We start from the raw sequence: 21,775 nt of genomic DNA, 5'->3' as shown, positions 1-21,775 counted from the left end.
AATGCCGATTACTCTTTCTTGTTTGAACTATTATCTAGAAATGAAGACTTTTTTAGCGATGATGAATTGAATGAGAATAAGGATATCAGTGAAAGTATTCCTCAAACCATCCAACATGAAGAAGAAATGATAATTGAACCAATTACCTAAATACATAGAGAAAAAAATACTTTTAGAAGTGCGATAGAGAAATATAGTGACCCTAGTGAACCTTCCAACCACTCTCGAAGAACTGAAAGATCTAGGAAAAATCCTTCTAGATTTATATCCTATGAGTCTTTTTCTCCAAAGCATAGGGCATCTCTTAGTGTCATTCACTCATATCAAGAACCTAGAAATTTTGAAGAAGCTAAGGAAATGATAGAATTGAGGGATGTCATGGATAACAAACTTAGAGCCCTTAACAAAGCGAAAACTTGGGTTTTTCAATGTCTTCCAAAAGGAAAGAAAACAATAGGATGTAGATGGGTTTTTAAAGTCAAAACCAAGAGTGATGGCACTCTCGAAAGATATAAAGCTCGCCTTGTCGCAAAAGGATATAGTCAAGAATACGACATCGATTACGAAAAAAACCTTGCCCCCATTGCACAAACGGTTACTGTAAGATGTTTGATCACCATTGCATCTATTAAAAATAGAACATTTACCAAATGGATATTAAAAATGCTTTTTTAAATAGGGATCTTTCCTGGTATGGACATACCAAAGTGAAAAGTCCTTCGTTTGCAAAAAACGCTTTATGGTTTAAAACAAGCCCCTAAGGCTTGGTATGATCGATTTAATGAAGTAATGGTTCAAGATGGTTTTACTTCATGCTACACTAACACTGCTTTGCTTGTCAAAAAGTCTGATGCAGGAATTGTGATTTTACTGTTGTATGTTGATGATAGGTTGATAACAGGTAGTGACATAAAGAGCATCAGAAACATTAAAACCACTTTAAAAGAAAGGTTTGAAATGTCAGACTTGGGGTATCTGACTTACTTTCTTGGTATCGAGGTAGCCTACTCTCATAGATGCTATTTTTTGTCTCAAACTAAACTTGCATGTGAGATTCTTGACAGATCAGGTATTACTGACGATAAAATCTGTGAGACCCCCCTGAAATTGTGGGATAAAAAATAAAGATCGATGATGGGATACTTTTGGAGGATCCTACCCCCTACCGACAACTTGTGGGGTCTCTAATGTATCTTGGCATCACAAGGCCAGACATCTCTCATGCAATGCATACTGCAAGCCAATTTCAGCATGCTCCTACATCTGTCCATATGAGCGTCGTTCTCCAAATTGTCAGATAGATAAGAGGAACTTTAAACAATGGAATTTTTCTTTCCTCATCTTCTTAGTTAAATTTAATTGCATATACTGACTCTGATTAGGGAGGTGACCCAAATAATCGTCACTTCACTACAAGCTTTTGCATTTTTTTAGGTAAAATCCTGATCTCATGGAGATGCAAGAAACAACAGAAGGTGTCTCTATCATCTACCGAAGCATAATATCGAGCCATGGCTTATACAACTATGGAGATTGTCAGGATTCATCAGTTGCTGCAAGACATGAGAATTCAAATTCAAGAACCCACAAAGTTGTGTTGTGATAATAAGAGTGCAATCTATATTGCTAAGAATCACACTTTTCATGAGCGGACAAAGCATATTGAGATGGACTGCCATTATGTCAGAGAAGCATATCTACAAAAAGTCATTGACTTTCCTTATGTGACTTAAGAATATCAGTTGGCAAATTTCTTCACCAAGGCGCTTTGCTCTCCAAGATTCAACTTTCTCTTTGACAAACTTTCGGTCATTGCGCCTTAAGTTTGAGGGAGGGTGTTAAACTGTATCTCTCTTATGTATATATATTTATATATATATATAAAGAGAGATACATATGTAAAAGTATCTTCAACAAGATACTTTAGTTGATAACACAATAACTTTGAGAATAAATGTGTGAACATACACACAACAAGAACACTTGTGCACAACACCAGAATCACAAATGTGCAATTGCACTCATAAGATTCATAAACCACTAAAAGGTTGGGCTATAATCCCAAAACCCTTAAGAAAATACAAGAGGAGCTGCCCATATTTATAGGGCTTTTAGGAGGCATTGAGAGGGGCTCCACATAGTCGTTGGAGCCCCTCCAACGGTCACAAATGTGACCGTTGGAGGGGTCCAACGACTAGTGGGTTGGGCCCCTCCCAATGCAAGTACAAAGCATTAAATGAAAAAAGAAAAAGTAAAAAATAAAAAAGGTAAAAATACAAAACCATATTCACGAAAATGAATATGTGTAAAATACCTAAACTACCCTTACCTAAACTACCCTTATCAATATATATATAATATATATATATAGGTAGATACATATACATATGTAATATATGTATATGTATCACCTTATATATATAATATATATACGAAAATACAACATATTTTAACACCCCCCCTCAAACTTAGGGCAAGATGACCGATAGTTTGCCAAGAAGGAAGTTGAATCGCGGAGCGCACAAGGCTTTAGTAAAGAAGTTTGCCAACTGATATTCAGACGTGACATAAGGAAGATCAATGACTCCTTTGAGATATGCTTCACGAACATAGTGACAGTCTATTTCGATGTGTTTAGTCCGCTCATGAAAGGTGTGATTTTTCGCAATGTAAAGTGCACTTTTGTTGTCACAACAAAGCTTAGTGGGCCCTTCTATTGTAATCCCCATGCCTTCTAGCAATTGATGAATCCAAACAATCTCCATGGTAGTAGTTGTCATGGCACGATATTCAACTTCTGTGGAGGAGAGTGACACCTTTTGTTGCTTCTTGCATCTCCACGATATTAGTGAGTCACCTAAGAATACACAAAAACCAGTGGTGGAGTGACGGTTATTTGGGTCACCTCCCCAATCTGAGTCAGTATAAGCAATCAATTTTAAGTCAGAAGAAGAGGACAGAAAAACTCCCTTATTCAGAGTACCCTTTATGTATCTTACGACTCGTAAGATGACACTCATGTGAACGGATGTAGGCGCATGCTGAAACTGACTTGCAGTATGGACTGCATGGGATATATCTGGTCTGGTAATACTCAGATACATCAACGATCCTACAAGCTGTCTGTAGGGTGTAGGATCCACAAGGGGAATGCCATCATCAATTTTCATCTTTGCTCCTACTACCGCAGGAGTTTCACAAAGCTTCTCATCTGTAATACCTGACCTGTCAATGATCTCAGAAGCAAGCTTAGTTTGAGATAAGAAATATCCTCTAAGAGAGTATGCTACTTCAATCCCCAAAAAATAAGTTAGAAAACCCAAGTCAGACATTTCAAATTTATCTTTTAAGATAGATTTTATACTTTTAACCCCGTTAGAGTCACTTCCAGTGATGAGCATGTCATCAACATACAGAAGTAAAATTACAATCCCTACATTGGATTTTCTAACAAATAGAGCAGTGTCCGTAAAACAAGAGGAAAAAACATTCTCAATCATTACAGAGTTAAATCGATCATACCAAGCCTTGGGGGCTTATTTTAGGCCATAGAGTGCTTTTTGAAGCCGAAACACCTTTCCCTTAGGAGTCTCCATTCCAGAAGAAACATCCATATAAACTTCTTCGCTTAAATCACCATTTAAAAAGGCATTTTTAACATCCATTTGATAAATGTTCCATTTGTTGATAGAGGCAACGGTTATAAGGCATCAGATAGTGACCATACGAGCTACAGGAGCAAAAGTTTCTTCATAGTCAATACCATATTCTTGACTATATCCTTTTGCAACCAAGCGAGCTTTATACCTTTCAAGGGATCCATCACTTTTAGTTTTTACTTTAAAAACCCATCTGCACCCTATTGTTTTTTTGCCTTTAGGAAGATTTTGAAACTCCCAAGTTTTGGCTCTTCTCAGAGCCTCAAGTTCATTGTTCATTGCATTAATCCATTCAGGGCACTTTTGTGCTTCTTCAAAATTTCTAGGTTCTATATAAGAGTGGATGGCACTAAGGCAAACTCTATATCATGGTGAAAAAGAGTCATAGGAAATGAACCTAGAAGAAGGCCTTCTACTTCTTTCGGTTCTACGAGGGATCACTTCATCTTGAGAGGCACTGGAACTGGCATCATTATATCTGTCAAGAGCACTCCTAAAGTTGTTTTGATCTCTATGAGTATAGGTGATAGGGTCTCTAGGTAATTCTTCATCAATAGGTTGAGGAGGCAAGGAGATGTTTTCCTCGGTTTCAAAGTCATTTGCGTTACTTTGATCGGACTCATTATCACTAGTATCGTCTTTATTCAGTAAATCAAATAAAAAGGAATAATCCATATTTTCATTTTGAGGGTCACAACGATCAAATCCGCTAATATTTTCCAAAAAACTCACATTTCTGGAAACATACAATTTATCACTTTTGATATCATAACAACGAAACCCCTTTTAGGTTTCAGAATAGCCAAGAAAGGCACAAGGAATGGCCTTAGGAGAAAGTTTGTCATTCTTATCAGTAAGAACAAAACATTTACACCCAAAGACCCTTAACCTGCTATAATCATGTTCCTTATCGTACAGTTTTTCAAAGGGAGAAATTTTGTTTAGATTTTTTGATGGGAGTCGGTTTATGAGATAGACAGAAGTAAGGGCTGCCTCAGCCCAGAGATTTTTTGGAATGTTTTGAGAAATGAGTAAAGTCCTAGTTGTTTCAATGATATGCCGGTGCTTTCGTTCGGCTAACCCATTTTGTTGAGGGGTTTTCGGACAAGATTTTTGGTGAAGAATACCAAAATTTTCAAGATAATTTTTAAATTCATTTGAGAGGTATTCTCCTCCAGAGTCGGATCTAAAGATTTTTAAACATCCATTGAATTGATTTGAAATCATCATGTGAAAACTTTTAAAAGTTGAGAAAACTTCATGTTTATGTTTAAGAAAATAAATCCAACAAAACCTAGTGTAGTCATCCACAAAGATCACATAATATGAAAATCCTCCTTTTGACATTACCGGAGCCGGTCCCCATACATCGGAATGGACAAGTTCAAATGGTTTTGTCGTAAACATGAATCTTTGAGGAAAAGGCAAACATTTCATTTTCCCAAGAATGCATTCATTACACAAAAAGTCACTTTTACAAAGATGTTTAACAAAAGGCAAATAGAAGATTTTAACAATATTGGGATGACCCAATCTCTTGTGCCATACATAAAATATCTTTGTTTTGGACGACGTTGCAAAACTGACTGTTGGGAACTTGAAGAAAATCTACGTAGTAGAGGTCTCCTCTTCTAGAGCCTTCCCCAATCAATCTCCCGGACTGGCGATCCTGTATCCAACATTTATTAGAAGAGAATTTTATATCGCAACCATGGTCCGAGAGTTGTGAGACGGAAAGAAGGTTTAAGTTAAGGTTTGGGATAAAACGAATCTTTGGAACAAAGAAGTCTTGTTTTTCAAAATTACCTATTCCTTTAATCTCAAGAGATGTTCCGTCCGCGGTTGAGACAAAGGATGGAAAGGAATTTTTAGAAAAATTTGAAAGAGAGCAAGAGCTAGGGGTCATGTGAAAGGATGCCCCGGAATCTAAAAGCCAAGATGTCTTACCGGGGGAAGAGGATGACATAGCAGCTCCGGAAGTACCTTCTTTGAGAAGAGGTTGTAATGCTTCTACAATTTGTTGAAGAGAAAGAGACTCACTTGATGAAGAAGGTCGTTCTTCAACTTGGGATGCCATAGCCGTTGCAATCAATTTCTTCCATTTAGGACACAAAGGTTTGATATGTCCGGGTTCTTTACAAAAGTAGCAATTCACCTTGCTATAGTCTATTTTGCCATACCGATCATTTCCTCCTTGACCTTGATTCTTGAAATAAGGAGGTCTATAGGACTTCATGTTATTTCCCGGTCTTGACACGACATTAGCCATTTCACCACCTTCTTGAGTAGAGGAAGTAACAAGAATGCTAGAATTATTTTTGCCAATCCCCATACGGGTTTCTTCACCACTTAGCTTGGTGATAACATCTTCAAGTGAGGGGGATGTGAAAGTGGAGAGAAGAGAGGACCGAACTTGTTCAAATTCGGGTCTAAGGCCATTTAAAAAGTTGAAGAACCGGTCTTCCTCAAGTTGTTTGTGCCTTAATTCGATTGCCTCTCCACTCCATTTAGGTTCAAGAATTGCGAGTTCGTCCCAAATAGAGGATAATTCGGCAAAGTACTCCCGAATGGTCATGTCATTTTGTTGGAGGGTCAAAGCCCTTTTTTGGAGAAAGTACTTGTGGGATAGATCTCTTGAGGTGTACATTTTCTCAAGATATACCCAAGCTTCGGAAGCCTTTTTAAACTTGATGATATTGACGTTTATATTGGTCTTAACGGATGAGAAAATCCAAGATAAGATCTTGAAGTTCTTCATTTCCCAATCATCATGTTTTTTAGAATACTCTTCAAGGGCCTTTTGTCTTTCATTCCTTACAAGGATCTTAATATCCCCTCCTTCAATAATGGTAATTTTGGGTTCTGGTTCCGGTATGGATCCATGAATGTAACCCCAAAGCCCCTTTCCTTTAATATGAGCTTCCATATTACCGGCTCAAACATGATAGTTTGAGCCATTAAGCTTAAACCCAAGAGAGAAATGGGAGTCTTTTTCACCCATTAGAGAGGAAAGAAGCCAGGGAATAAAATGTACCTCAATTACTTTTCGCGTCCTCCTTGACAAGAGAGACTCCTAAAATATTGCTCGAAGAAGATAATCCTCTTTGGTTTCAAAAAACTTGAAGGCACGCTTTTCGAGAAATGCAAGAGAGGGCGAATCACAATTCTTCTTTTTCAACGAGGCTCTGACACCATGTAAAAGTATCTTCAACAAGATACTTTAGTTGATAACGCAATAACTTTGAGAATAAATGTGCAAACATACACACAACAAGAACACTTGGAACACTTGTGCACAACAAGCACAACACCGGAATCACAAATGTGCAATTGCACTCATAAGATTCATAAACCACTAAAAGGTTGGGCTATAATCCCAAAACCCTTAAGAAAATACAAGAGGAACTGCCCATATTTATAGGGCTTTTAGGAGGCATTGAGAGGGGCTCCACATAGTCGTTGGAGCCCCTCCAACGGTCACAAATGTGACCGTTGGAGGGGTCCAACGACTAGTGGGTTGGGCCCCTCCCAATGCAAGTACAAAGCATTAAATGAAAAAAGAAAAAGTAAAAAATAAAAAAGGTAAAAATAAAAAACCATATTCACGAAAATGAATATGTGTAAAATACCTAAACTACCCTTATCAATATATATATTTTATATATATATAGGTAGATACATATACATATGTAATATATGTATATGTATCACCTTATATATATATAATATATATACGAAAATACAACATATTTTAACAACATATACATATATATATCATATATATATGTATCTATCTTTATATATATATGTAAATATATATGTTTCTCTCTCTTCTTGTAAAACCCGCAAGGGTATTATAGTCATTTCTCCTCTTTTGCGCATGTTTATAATTATGAATATGCTGTAATGTTTTGGGCCTCTCCAACGGTTAGAATATTCTAACCGTTGGAGGGGCTCCAACAGCTAGTGGAGCCCCTCCAAGGCCCCTTGCTTGCTTATAAATAAGGGAATTCCCCCTTTGTAAAAACTACTTCTTGGAGCTTTTGTTCTCCATTCTTCTCAATAAAAATTCTTTATATTTTATATGCCTTTGTGCATTTGCGTTTCTTTATTGTACCTTTGTGTACATTTCTTCTAAGTGTTCTTGTGCCTTTGTGCACATACCTATTGGTGGTGGTGTGCTTATAGCACACTTTATCTCCTTTTGAGATATTTTCACAATATGTACATGTGCTTCTTCCATAATGTAAACCATGGCCATCTTATGTCTATTAAATTGGATCGGACCCTAGAATCATTCGCCTAAGCGTACATCGGAGTTCACATATAATATGTAGCTATGTAGTTCAACCCAGAGTTACCGAAAGCATCTTAGGTAGGTGGGAAGCTCGCTTCTTGGAAACTCGCTTCGAAAGCACGATACTCCTCGCTTCCTTAACTTCATGGGAATCTCGATTCCACCACGTTTCTTCTATGCTTCTCATACGCATGGTCTATGCTTCCTATATGCTTTTATCATGTTTCTTTTCGTGTTTTTCATGTATTTTCTCTCACGCTTTAAATCACTTTACATGTACTTTCTCTAAATTGGTAACCATCATTGTTAGATTTTAACAAAAATTTAATTCTTGTACTGAAAAATCATGAAATATAAGAATGATCAAATTTATTTTAATTTTTATTTGTTTCTTGTTTGATTCCTATTCAGTTACCATATTGCTTCATTTTTTATTCATATTTTGCTTTTAAATTGATACTTCGCTTCTCGCTTCCTATAAATTTTAAAATGCCTCGTTTCTAGCTTCCACTTCCTGTATCGTTTCCCGCTTCCGCTTCCTAGTTTGGTAACCTTGGTCCAACCCACCTAACCTACTAGATTTTTAATCTATTAGCGAACACTTTCTTGTCCTTATTATTACACAAAGATATTTGTTGAAGCGAATCATCCCACATCAAGATTTGATTGATCGTTCCAATTGCAATTAATTCACGGTTCTTGTTGTTTCGCACCCCCCCCCCCAACACTATATATATATATATATATATATATATATTGGCTATTAATGAAGGTACGAAACTAATGAGCTAGAAATCATAGGTGAAAGTTGTAAGACTCGTGCTTAAAAAAAATGGATCCAACCCAAATCCGGGTGACCCCTGATTAGCCTATTTAAACCCCCTACCCCCCCCCCACAGGGGGGTTCTTTTTAACGTGACCCCCAACTCCCGGTGCACCCCTCTCGTCTCTCTCTCCTGTTCACACTGGGATCCCCTTCACCGACCCTCTTGCCAGAGCCCCTCCTAACGCCGGCGCACAGGGCAGCTGCTCCCCCCCCCCTGTGTCTTCTTCTTCCTCTCTCCGACGCACCAGCCCCGACACCCCTTTCGCCAGAGTCTCTCTCTCTCTCTCACCCATTTGGTTCTTTCACGATTTCCTCTATGAAATTGGTGATTTTGGGTGAGAAATTTGCTGCCATGCAACTTGTAATCTTCCCCGTTTCAAGTTTTTTTTTCCTAGAAATCCATGGTGGCCCATATTGGGGAGTCTGCTTGGGACTCCATTGGCCCATATTAGGCCTAAGTTTTGTCATTCCAGTCGACCGTCTTGAGCATTTCACCTGAAAACTTCAAACTTGCCAATGAGGAACGTGAGTTGAATCATCCGAGTCTCTATTGGGACGTTCGGATGTGTGTGTGTCTGTGCATAAATGAATTCACCCAAATCAGGACGGGGTTTCTGAACAAAACGTGAGTTTTCGGGTTATGTTTGATGCACCTATGGCTGCCCAACAATGTTATGGTTTTCACCAACGGGGCTCCACTTGACAGGTAGGAGCAGCTAGCACGTGACCTTGTGTTGGGACGTTGCAGGTTCAAAACCCAATGGCACAATTGTATAACTAGTAGGGGTCTGCCTCTTCAGCTTGCCTTAAAAAAAATAATGTTATGGCTTGGAATACGCATTTGAATGGCCAAATTTTATGCAAATTGGTTATATCAACATGCTTTGATTTGTTGTCTCGAGTTCGACTAGAACCGAGCTCCGCTCGATCGCTTGTTTTAGAAAGGGGGGATCGAGCTCGGCTCGACCACCTAGTTCTCCCTTAGACCGAGTCAAGTTCAGTTTTTACCAAACCTGACCCTATCTGCCAACACCGAGCGAAGCTTGGGTCCTCAGTTCAATTGTCACTGAGCCCGGCTCGGCTCGAACTGGGTCCAGGTTCGACCCCTGCGACATAAACATCACTTATTCTGTTAAATTAAAATTGTTGTATCGTACTTTCACAACACGATAAAATATCTTTTAACGCACCACATCGACACAACAGACGCAACACGCTTACCAAGGTGCAAGCCTATAAAAACCTATGCTCGAAATCGTCAGCAAGTTCAACCATGTCCGAGGTAGGGGAAAATTGCATAAGAGAGCAAATGACAGAATACTTCTAACTAAATATATATATATGTTTTTAACTCAAGGATGCAGTTTTGCGTATTCTTGTCCATTTAAAATTATGTTATTTACTTTGCCGCCGCGTTGTTATATGCACAGGCTACTGCTTACGCAATTTATTTAGCCGATGTATGATTTCGTACATCGTGCATTGCTTATGTAATTTATTTGGCCGATGTACGGTTTCATACATCGTGCATTGCTTACGCAATTTATTTGGCCGATGTACAGTTTCGTGCATTGTGCATGCTTACGCAATTTATTTAGCCAATGTACAGTTTCGTATATCGTGCATTGCTTACGCAATTTATTTAACCGATGTACGATTTTGTACATCGTGCATCGTTTACGCAGTTTATTTAACTTGATGTATGGTTTCACACATCAACTCTTGCTTTATGTCATTTACTTTGCCGTCGCGTTGTAATGTGCACAAGCTTATGCTTTGATATATATATATATATAAGCTACAAAGTTTTGCGTACTCCTGCCTAATTTACGTTATGCTTGCTTTTAAAAATGCAGATTTGCGCAACCTATCCAAGTCTTTATTTTAAAAAGGGTTTCACATGCAAGTTTTCAAACTCGTATTAGTTACGGTCTAGAAAAGCAAGGAAACAAACTTTTGGCATTTGTGTATTCATAACTAAGTCTTTCCCTCAAACCTACAAAGGCTTTGACTACGTAGCCCTAAATGATACGTACGTGCGGTTCTTCATTTTGGTATCCGAAATTACTCGAATATTCCCGACCTAAAGCACATGATGGAATTTCTAAATAATGTTGGGGTTTCTTTCTGAGAAACCGATATCGCTCTCATCATAGTGGTACTATCAAACATGCACGACATGTTAGTACTACGATGATTGGATGAGAGGTTTATGGTAACCTCGTAACGTGCAAATGCACAATGATAAAAAGAAAATCACATAAATGGTGGTGATCACCTTCACATGAAAGATGCGTGAGTTGTTTGAAAGACCAAAGCATGTAGAATGGGTCGTCAGCTAAAATAGAACCTAACATATCCATCCGTCTCTTTGGTTCCGTCAAGGGAGAGGATAGGATGATACAAAAACTCCGATGGATAGATTGCTAACAATTATGCTCCTCGAGTAACAATTGAATTTGGTATCCCTAGTCATCGAAGTTAGGAGACTGAGCTACCAAAAATTATCCTAGGTGGTAGGTCCCAATGACTTCTGCAAAAGTATGGATGCATCCCTTAAACAAGTGGCATCTAGGAAATTATCTCTCAGTCATTGGCCGTCCCCTTAAGAGTGGATTCAGTTAGTTGTCCAGGATATCAAAATACATAAAATAACAAACCCCCGGTCAGTCTCAGTTGTTTCTACGTTTCTCATGTGCGTACTCTCGGGACAGTTAATATTGAAACAAGATTATCGTGCTCATTTTGCTTATTCTAGAGTGCACATCACGAAAGAAACAACATATATGTTAGTCTTGTTTTAAATTTTGATATATATGCACCTAAGAGATTCTTATAAATCTGACCCGTTTTATAAGGTACAGGTGATGATTAGGTTGGTATGGCAGGCGATGGTGGGATGACGTGATGATATCAAGATCCCACTCTTTCTCTGACGTTTCGTTCTTGAGCACGTTTTGTAATTTTGGATAAGGGTTTCCTTTGAAAATTCCTCTTTTGTATAAACTTTAAATTATCAAAAACCTTGTTTTAAATCTATATGGTTTCAATGCTTATATGGAGATACAAATCCATTTGTGTAAAGGAAGGTTCCCCTGTAATGTGCCCAAGATACGTTGACTTGTTATTTCAAACACCATTTTTTGCTAAACTATTATTTTAAACTCTGAAAAAGGATTAATTGCAAAGACTTTAAAATTTTTCTAAAAGATTACAAGTTAGGGATTTTGGGGCGTTACATAGAGTTGTATCGACTCAATCTAACCACATAGATGCATTCAACATGGTTTGTTTGCTAAGGATCAAGCCTTGGATCATGCTTTTCTGATGTAAAATGTGATCGTTTGAGTTATGAAATTTTGGCACATTATGGCCCATTAAGTTTTGGACCTCTTTAAAACCCTAATTACTTGTCATAATCACATGATTCAAAACAAGTTTCTTACTAAACAAATCACATCTGTAAAAAAATGATTTCTACTCATTAGTTTTGTACCATCATTAGTAACAAATATTTACCCATCTCTCTCTATATATAGGAAAACCCATATCTTTAAAAGGGCTTTCCTTTGGACACGTTTGAACGCGCAGCGTAATGGTGCACGTTCTTTTCTTTTTTAAATAGGACATTTCGCGGAGGTCAAGACCGTCGCTAGATCTATAGAGCACCTAAAAAAATGAGAAACTATCTGACCATATGGATGTGATCTACATGGTAGAAAACATATGAATAGACTCTTGGATCAAAGTTTTTCGATGTGTAGATAGAATTTTACAAGGATCCAAAAATCAATGGTTATAAAATTTTTATAAATTTCTATGTTATAAAATCTTACCTACACATAAAAAAAACTTTGACAAAAAATGCAATCATATGTTTTCAAGAGATCACATATATATGGTTAGATTGGCCAAAGAACATATCTAACATTCGGACCCTTTTTTTATGGTCTCAAAGGCACTCATCAGTCCCCTTAGCCTAGTGGCGGAGCCAAGAAACTAAGGTGGGCACAAATGCAAAGTAAAAAGACAAAAAAATGCAAAAAAAACTAAAATCTAGTTAAATATTCATGCTATTATAAAAATAATATAAAACCTAACTCCTAACAAACATCATTCATATATAATAATTAAAAAAACACTAAAGTTCTAAGTATAACTAAAATCAAGCACGTGGAATCAAGTTTAATTTTGATTGAAAATAAAAAACAAAAAAGTACCTAAATGTTAATTGAAAAAAAAATGCAAAAACCTTAAAACCTGATGAAATATTCATGGTTCATGCTATTTATGTTAAAATGTACATATATGTATATATTATATATAATATATATATTATATATGTATATAATTATTTTTTGTTTTTTTATTCTTTTATTTTTGTATTTTTTCTCTAGTTAAAAATGAACTAGAGCTCTAACTAGTCAACAAGATGTTGACTAGTCTTAGAGACGTTGGAACTTATTGGCTACAAATAGGGACTAGCTCCAATGACTATTGAGTCCTCTTATCTCCCTCTTCTCTCATGTATATAAATAGGGGTTGATCCCCCTCTTTGATGTAATGCTCCTTGCATTTAGTTGATGAATAAAATATTTATTTTTTAAGTTTTCTTGTGAATACCCCTTGTGTGGGTTTTGGTAGTGTGCCTTTTTGTGGGCACTTCTTGTGCTTCTCTTGAATCCTTGAAGGACATATTGTCTGAGATTATAAGATTCTTGTTTCTTTACAATTTAAAAACTAAATAAAAACCCTAAATCCTAAACAAACATCATTCACATGTATATGCTAATTGAAAAAAAAATTAAAATTCTAAGTTTCTAACTAAAATTAAGCATGTAAAATCATGCTTAATATTGATTAAAAATTAAAACACAAAAATACCTAACTACATATTCATCTCGTTTAAAAAACCAACACCAAACACGTAAATGCTAATTGAAAAAAAACACAAAAAGCCTAAAACCTAATTAAATATTCATGCCATTAAAAATATATATATATAGCCTAAATCCTAACAAACATCATTCATGTATGTAATAATTAAAAAACACAAAACCCCTAAAATTTAAAGTTTATAACTAAAATTAAACATGTGAAATCAAGTTTAATGTCGATTGAAATGAAAAAAAAAACAAAAATACCTATACGCTAATTAGAAAGAGAAAAGCACAAAAAACTCTAAAACCTAATAAAATATTCTTGGTTCATGCTATTTAAAAAATAAAAGGAAATAAAAAACCTAAATCCTAAACAAACACCACACACACACACACACATATATATATATATATGCTAATTGAAAAAAACCCTAAAACCTAATTAAATTGTCATGCTATTCAAAAGAACTAAATAAAAAACTTCAATCCTAACAATTCATTTATAGTTTCATAGATAGGCTAACTGAAACAAAAAATAACAAAACCCCACAAGTTTTAACTAAAATCAAGCATGTAGTATCATGTCTAATGTTGAACAAAGAAAAATGCATAAATAACTAACAAATATCTATCTTATTAAAAAAACCTAAATGCTAATTGAAAAAAAAAAACAAAAAGCCCTAAAACCTAATTATTGATATGCAACTATTTAAGAAAAAGTAAATAAAAAACATAAATCCTTCTTAACAAACATCATTATTAATTTTATATGTTAATTAAAAAAACAAAATAAAAAACCTAATCAAATGCCAATTGAAAAAAATCACAAAAATCCCTAACCCTAAAGAAGGCACAAGAAGAAGTTTGATTGTTCACCGTGCCAGAGAGATCGGCAGATGACAAACGACTGGCCTGACACAGCAACACATGCAGGCCAATGACACAGGCAGCACGCTTGACCACGACCGCAGCACGCTTGACCACGACCTGAGCAGAAATTTAGAGAAAGAGGACATGGGAAGTGGTGCCTCCAGACGGCGAATGGCTGGAGTCGTCCTCTTGTCTGGTGGCATTGTGGGATTGAGTTCGAGAGGGCGCAAAGAGAGAGAGACAGGTCAGGGGCGAGAGGTGGGGTCAAGGGCGGGGCACACATCGTGCCTTGGCCATTGGTAGGGTCAAGTGGTGCCCACCTTGACCCAAGGCACCTCTAATGTGTGCTTGGGTCAGGGTAGGCACTGCCCACCAGACTTGATACCCCCTTGGGGGACTTTTCTAGGTCAGGGTGCACACGTGCCCACCCTGGCCATAACGTGGCTCCGCCACTCCCTCAACCCCTTCCTATTCCACTTTGCCATTTGTCCTATGGTGGTCCCATTCTAGTGGCCCGCCTTTAGGGCACATTTCGAAGCAATAAAAACTCTCATAGAAAAAGAAAATTTTGCCTACGAAAGGTTTTGATATGATAATTTTTCTAAATGAAAAATTTTCACTTGTTTGGGTAGCATGAGAAAAATAAAATGGAAAATCTTAAAAAAAAAGGACGGTGGTGGTGGAGCTTCTTCTACGTGGTTTTCTGGGAGGTGGGTGGTGGTGGTGATGATGAATGGTGGAAAATCATCTTGGAGAGTGCGGTTTTTTGAGAGGTGGGTGATGGTGGTGGTCGTGAGATGGATGGTGGTGGTGGAGCTTCTCCGATGACGTTTTTCGGGAGGTGGGTGGTGGTGGTGAGTGGTAGTGGTGGTGGTGAGATGGATTGTGGTGATAGATGGTGAAAAATCATCGTAGGGAGGGTGGTTTTTAGGGAGGTGGGTGGTGATGGTGGTGATGAGATGGATGGTGGTGTTAGTGGTGGTGAGATGGATGGTGGTGGGTGATGATGGTAGTGAGATAGGGAGAGAGATCACAAAATTTTACTGAAAACATGCCCTTAGTCATCTATACTGGCGACCCGAGAATGAACGATTTCTTCACAATGCCCCTCTCTAGATAAGAAGCAGAATAGATGTGCCATCACCTACAACCCCTTCTTCTGCCAGGCATTTTCACAAAATGAAAACGGGCATAATCGTTGTATGCTCGACATTTATTTAACTGGTGTAAATGCCGGAGTACTCCTATGGCCAATCTGTCACCCATACATTCTTGGTGGGGCCCGCCCCGTGTGGTGAATGTCCCCCTTAGGCACATCTTAGTTCATTATTCTCACAATTAAGATCAGATTCGGACTTGACTACCACTTCTCTAAAAGAATGGGTCTTGCCTCCCTCACTACTCCCTCTTGGGAGCTCATCCATTTATTGGGTGATCCCTTGCTCTCATGTTCGAGTGTTTATTCATTGTTTAAGCTGGTGAGTGGCATTTCTATTCATTGCAGGCACCTTCGGAGTTCTTCGCACCTAGATTGTAAAACCCGCAATTTTTAAGGATTATTAATAAATAAAGAATTCATTTTTTTATCTCCAAATTAGAAATGTGCTTCTAGCTTTTGAATTTCATTTATTTATTTATTTATTACATATTCATTTGTTCATTGGAGCCAATCAGGGTATAATTTGCATTTATAGAACTATTTTAATCCATAAATCACTATTTATATATATATATATATTATATTTAAATATATTTTTGACGGAGTTTGTAAATTATTGGAGTGTATTTGTGTGTTATTTGGCTCTTGGTAATGATTTATAGCGTAATTTGCTATTTTTGGCTAATCTTGTTATAATTGGCATTTTTTGAGTTTTTGGCATTTGCGATCGCACAAGAAGGGTTCGTTGCATTGCTTGGGTAGCGGTCTTTGCAGACTTCGAAACTCCTCGATCTTTTAAGTTTCGATTCATTGTTCTTCACATTATTAAGGTAAGATACCTTAACTGAACTTATAGAGAGCATGTTTAGGCACTAATTGTGTAAGCATGATTTTGCACTGAATATCTAAATGAATTGCAAATAAAGTTATGCTCACACACTTCACTTAGTTGTTGATATCTAGGACTCTTGTGATTGTAGTTTAGAGATCATATTTGTCATGATTGTAGTTAATGGAATATAGAGTATGTTTGTTGTAGGTACACCTGTGTGTGAGTTTGAATGCCTATGTACTTATGAATATATAATATGTACACAATATGTGTTATCATACTTTGGTTTGCGCATACTATGTTGCTTTGTGTGTTTGTATGAATTTGATACATAGTACACATATAACTACTATGAATATGTATAAGTCATGTTCGATGAATATTGTAAATGTTATATATATTGTCTTGTCATATGATGGACTTATTTATTCTTGTATAGAAGAAAGCATGCGAATGTTATAAATTGTTTTGAACTTGTATGCCTTATTTGCTTGAGAAATATATATGTATGATGTACGGTAGGATGATCAATGACATTTTGACCAACCCATGCACAATTATATTTAAGGTGATATATCGATTCATGTGGTGAAAAATGCATGACTTTTATCGTGTATGCAAATCTCGAACTACGTAGAAGTTATGTATGTTGAGGTTTAGTTGCTTCGTATTATGAAATGTGCATGTTCACGTATGCATGCATAGAACTCATGTTTTGTTTACGCATGCTTCAAGGTTCAATTTACGAAGTGCAATATTTTTTGTGGCGATGATATGATGTGTATGATAATATGCTTATGTATGATATGATTTAAATGCCATGTGAAATGAAATTATGAATGCATGCGATAAATGTTTAAGTTCAATAGTGAACTTTGGTTCATAAAGCCTTATTGGTTAACTGTGTGATTTTATAATTTTAATGCCATATGAAGTGATGTACGGTGTGATGCTTTGATTGTATACATGCTTATGCCCGTGTTGATGACTATCGACCCTGAGAGTGGTCAATTGTATTGATGCATGTATCACAATAGTTTCCACTGGATATGATACTCGTTGAGAAACTGTTCCCAAAAGATTCTCTGTGAGGGTGTGCATGACTAGATCAGGTAATCCGGCTAGAGCGATAAGTCTCTGTGAGGAAGTGTATTGTCCAAGAGCGGGTAGCCCGCGAAGACAGTATATTCTTGTGAGGAAGTGCATTGTTAAAGACCAGGTAGACCATCCGTCTAGGGCGGTAACTCCTTGTGAGTTTGTACATTTCTCAGACCAGGTAATTCAGCGTGGATTTCGTAAATCTTTATTATGAATAAATGAAATGTTATGATGAATTGTGATGATCTTCTGAGTTGATTGAGATAGTCAGTTATGAATCTATAGATTTGGCTTTTTCTATTATAGCATGATTATATATTGAACTCAGATATGATAATCAGATCCTTATTGATTTTAGATCTCGACATGAGGTTATGATTTGTGACGCTTATGTTAGCTTATAGATGAATGACACATCATGCCTACAAATGACTAGTTTTGACTTATTAGGTGAATGATACATCACGCCTACATGGTTATTGCAAATGATTGTCGGAGTAAATATATTACACCTATGTATCATGATTGATGTGTATCATGAATATCTAACTAAATTACTTATAAGGTATCTGCGTGTGTTTCACGTTGGAATGGTCAAATATGAATGTATATGAAAATGATGCAATGATCTGAATGTCTTAGATGCATATAGATTATGCTTTATTACGTGAGTTAAGGCTGAATAGAATATTAAGTGATGAAATGCTTTTAAATGCTTTATGTTCGAATGCTTGAAATGAATGACTCATAGGACGTTGTTCCCTTGTCTATCACTTGACGATGGATGAATAATATATCTTTACCTTTAAATGCTTGATATGTTTTATTTAAGTTTGAGTTTGGGTTGTTTTACCAAACTTTAGCCAACCTGACCCCATTTTATGGGGGACAGGTAATGCAGGTAAAGTATGATGAGTAGTTTGAGCGAAGGGTTGGTCGAGTTGCATCCTCAAGGGTCCACTCTTACCTTGCGATCTTGGTATTCATGATCTTTTTGTTTTAAGTACTTGATCATGTAGAGACTGAAGTATTGTTTTCATACTCTGATTTGAAATGAAATTAAAACTTTTCATATTTCAGTCTTATATTGTACGTGGTTTGAAATTGTATATCCCGTACATTTTGATTTGATTGTTATCTTTAGTATAACCGCGTCCAAAGCCTTAACCATTTTTAAAAATCGTTTCCGCATAATAAGATCTGATTTACTTATACTTATAAAAAAAAAATGGTCTCGAAATTTCAATATTTGAACTATAATTAAGGTTAAAAATTTTGGGGTGTTACATAGATAATACCAGGACCCATGTGCCCCGGATTGCCCACCTGAAGCCTACTATAACCCACAACCCCAAACGAGCTTGCGATGAGACACAGACATTCCCCATTCCCCATGCTACAGTTCCCTCCAATCCGTTCCTAGGTTGGGTTAGGAGAACATATGACCAATTGCCTTTGCGGATCCAAATGCGCTCACATATTGTGAGTAACCATAATCAAATAAACTACGTTCAGACATTCAAAATGCCCTAGTAGTAGATGAAAAAAGAAGAAACACAAAAACCAATAAAGTATGACTATATCATGATAAAGTTAATTCATCATGTCATGTGATTTTATGCATGCCTTGGATCAAATGCAACTGATCTAAGTACTCTTTATACCTTCGTGCTGAAAGGAGCAGCTTTTCTGCATCAGCATATTTCTTCTTCTCAATCATAGAGCAGGCAGTGTTATATGCCATCTCAAACCTGCAGTTAGTTGTAACTTTAAGTGTGTCCATCATACTTTGGACTTCTGACGCCCTTCCTGCTGATATCAAGGCAGCAATAATATTTACGTATAAATCTGAGGAGTCAACCTTAAACTTCCGAAGCTTATCATAGCTCTGTGTACAGGCATCCATTTTCCCAAAACGATAAAAAATCTGAGACTCTAGTTGCAGAACTCTAGGACTTTTCTCCTGTGCTCTTAAACAATCCAGTGCTTCTTGAAGCTTATTCTGTCTGTACAAGCAATATGCCTGAGGATTGGCAACACAAATCAAACATGAGAAGTTATACACTGACAAACTCCAACTAAACTGGCAATTTCATAATGAACGTAACAGAAAAAAAATTCATGATCCCCAACATCATCATTGACATCAAGTGATCTTAAACATACTAACCATGATCAGTTATGAAGCAAGACTAAATATTACAAATATTAAGGCCAAAATATCAGGGCAATAGACTATCTAAAAAATAGCTGAATATCAGCCCAGCCATCTAAGCCACTTATCTAAAATGGAGAGTCCAATGTCACATGGACACAAGTATGGGTATATGGTATGATGCAAGTATAGGTGGTACAAATGTGAACTTTTCAAAAGAATATGCATGGGTGCATCTATTGTGATATTGAACACCATGGTGTACAATCTTGATTTACATAGATCTGATTGCTAAAAGCAAAAACTAATCATTGCCTCATGTTTAACATAATTCATTTACCATTTATGCTGTCAACTCAATTGGACTTCAGATCAAGCAATACAACTACGAAGTTGAAGGCTACCCTTGCACCCCTCACACCCACCCATGCAAAAAACAAAAATACAAAAAAAAAATCGTGAGAAACGTCCATGACAAAGTGATCAACACAAATTCAGGCAACAAAATTCCAACAAGCACTTGGAAAACCAGTCTCAATTTTCCAGTCAGCGATAGAAAATATATCAGAATAAACACAAAAATGGGCACAATCAGCAGTTCTTTCTCAATAATCAACAAGCATTCCTCCAATAACCATGTAGGAGAATTGAACGATTGGTCATTAGGAGTTTGCAAAAGCGCTAAAAATTAAAAAAAAAAACAGAAGACTTTACCAAATGAAAGTGCTATCACCTTGTAGAATTCGAGATCTATGTCAAGTTTCTCGCACTGGCGGATCGTCGAGAGAGCCCGGTCGACACTGTCCAATTTGATGAGCGCCACGACCTTGCACCTCAATGCGTCCTCATCCCGCGGTTCTAAAGCTAAAACTACAAAGAAATCACACAGTATAAGAGACAAAGCAAGTCGGAAAACAAAACCAAGAGATATCGCAGGAGGGGTGAAACCCTTACTCTGATCGGCGATTTTGATGGCTTGCTCGAACTCCGAGCTGTGGATGTGGCGACTGAGGTTGGAGAAGAGGTCCTCTAAGGTAACGGCAGGGGCAGATGAGGAAGGAGGAGGCGAGGGCTTGGGCTTCTCCTTCGCCTTGGGCGCCATCTCTTGGGTAGACCTAGTGGTGACGAAGGGGGATTCCTTGTGCTGTTTATACCACGCACAAAACCGGCCATTTGCCCGGCGGAAGGTGATACGCGGGTCTCCAACCCGAATCCCGAACCTCAGTAAGGCCCGGGTTTGGAGGTGAGTCCATGTCCATAGCGACAAAAGTAAAAAACGGCCACATTCAGCCAAACACTCGCGAGAAATAGATTAAAAAAAAAAATCTGGCATTTTTTTGACAAAATATCCACAATAAAAAATATAAACAAATAAATTTTTATAAAGAAATACAAATAAAAAAATTTACAAGTAAAAGACACTTTTTTAACTATAAATAGCCAATGAAAAACATAAATCTCAGGTTTAAAATGCAATATTTGTAACACTAGGTCCAACCCACAGGGGCCATTGTTTTGGACGTATTCCAACGAACCAAATCTGATTTGATATCCTAAGATCAAATTCAGAACAAGTGTGGTTAGGTTTAGTAGGATTCGGGTCAGAATTGGCCAAACAGACAGTTTTGATCCATGTGATAACTAGGTCTAATTGGAAAACGCAGACTTTTTTTTACTTTCTACACGAGAATTTATGGGTTTTACCTGTTTTTAGTAGATCTTGCAAAATAAGGACTCTCCTATCATAACTGAATATGGAACTCCACTGTGAGTATGATAGCTACTTGTGTATGAGTAGGGGTGGCAATTTCTGACACGACCGGCCAACCCGACCCGCCAACCCGCCTCTTAGGCGGGTTCGGGTTGGGCTTAAGCCAACCCGTTTAATAAACGGGTCGACCCGCGTAACCCGTTTATTAAACATCGGGTTGGGGGTATGCCAACCCGCCAACCCGGCTGACCCGTTTAATAAACGGGTTAGGCGGGTGGGTCGACCCGC

General features: G+C 37.3%; 1 protein-coding gene across 1 annotated transcript in view; it reads right to left on the bottom strand.

Moving 5' to 3' along the window:
• The window catches only part of LOC149840833 (uncharacterized), a 37,343-nt gene extending 16,453 nt beyond the window's left edge, over positions 1 to 20,890 (bottom strand). The window contains exons 1-3 of the mRNA XM_090004563.1: positions 20,731 to 20,890; positions 20,510 to 20,646; positions 19,286 to 19,644 (exon numbers count right to left, since the gene is read on the bottom strand). Coding sequence (XP_089860689.1) covers positions 19,286 to 19,644; positions 20,510 to 20,646; positions 20,731 to 20,878 — 644 coding nt within the window. The 5' untranslated portion in view covers positions 20,879 to 20,890. The remainder of the gene's footprint in view (positions 1 to 19,285; positions 19,645 to 20,509; positions 20,647 to 20,730) is intronic.
• Between the last annotated feature and the right edge of the window lie 885 nt (positions 20,891 to 21,775).

This window comes from Nuphar pumila, chromosome 4 (genome assembly GCF_984573655.1).
Source record: "Nuphar pumila chromosome 4, dmNupPumi1.hap1.1, whole genome shotgun sequence".
Taxonomy (NCBI): Eukaryota; Viridiplantae; Streptophyta; class Magnoliopsida; order Nymphaeales; family Nymphaeaceae; genus Nuphar; species Nuphar pumila.
This window is presented reverse-complemented; position numbering and strand designations above follow the sequence as displayed.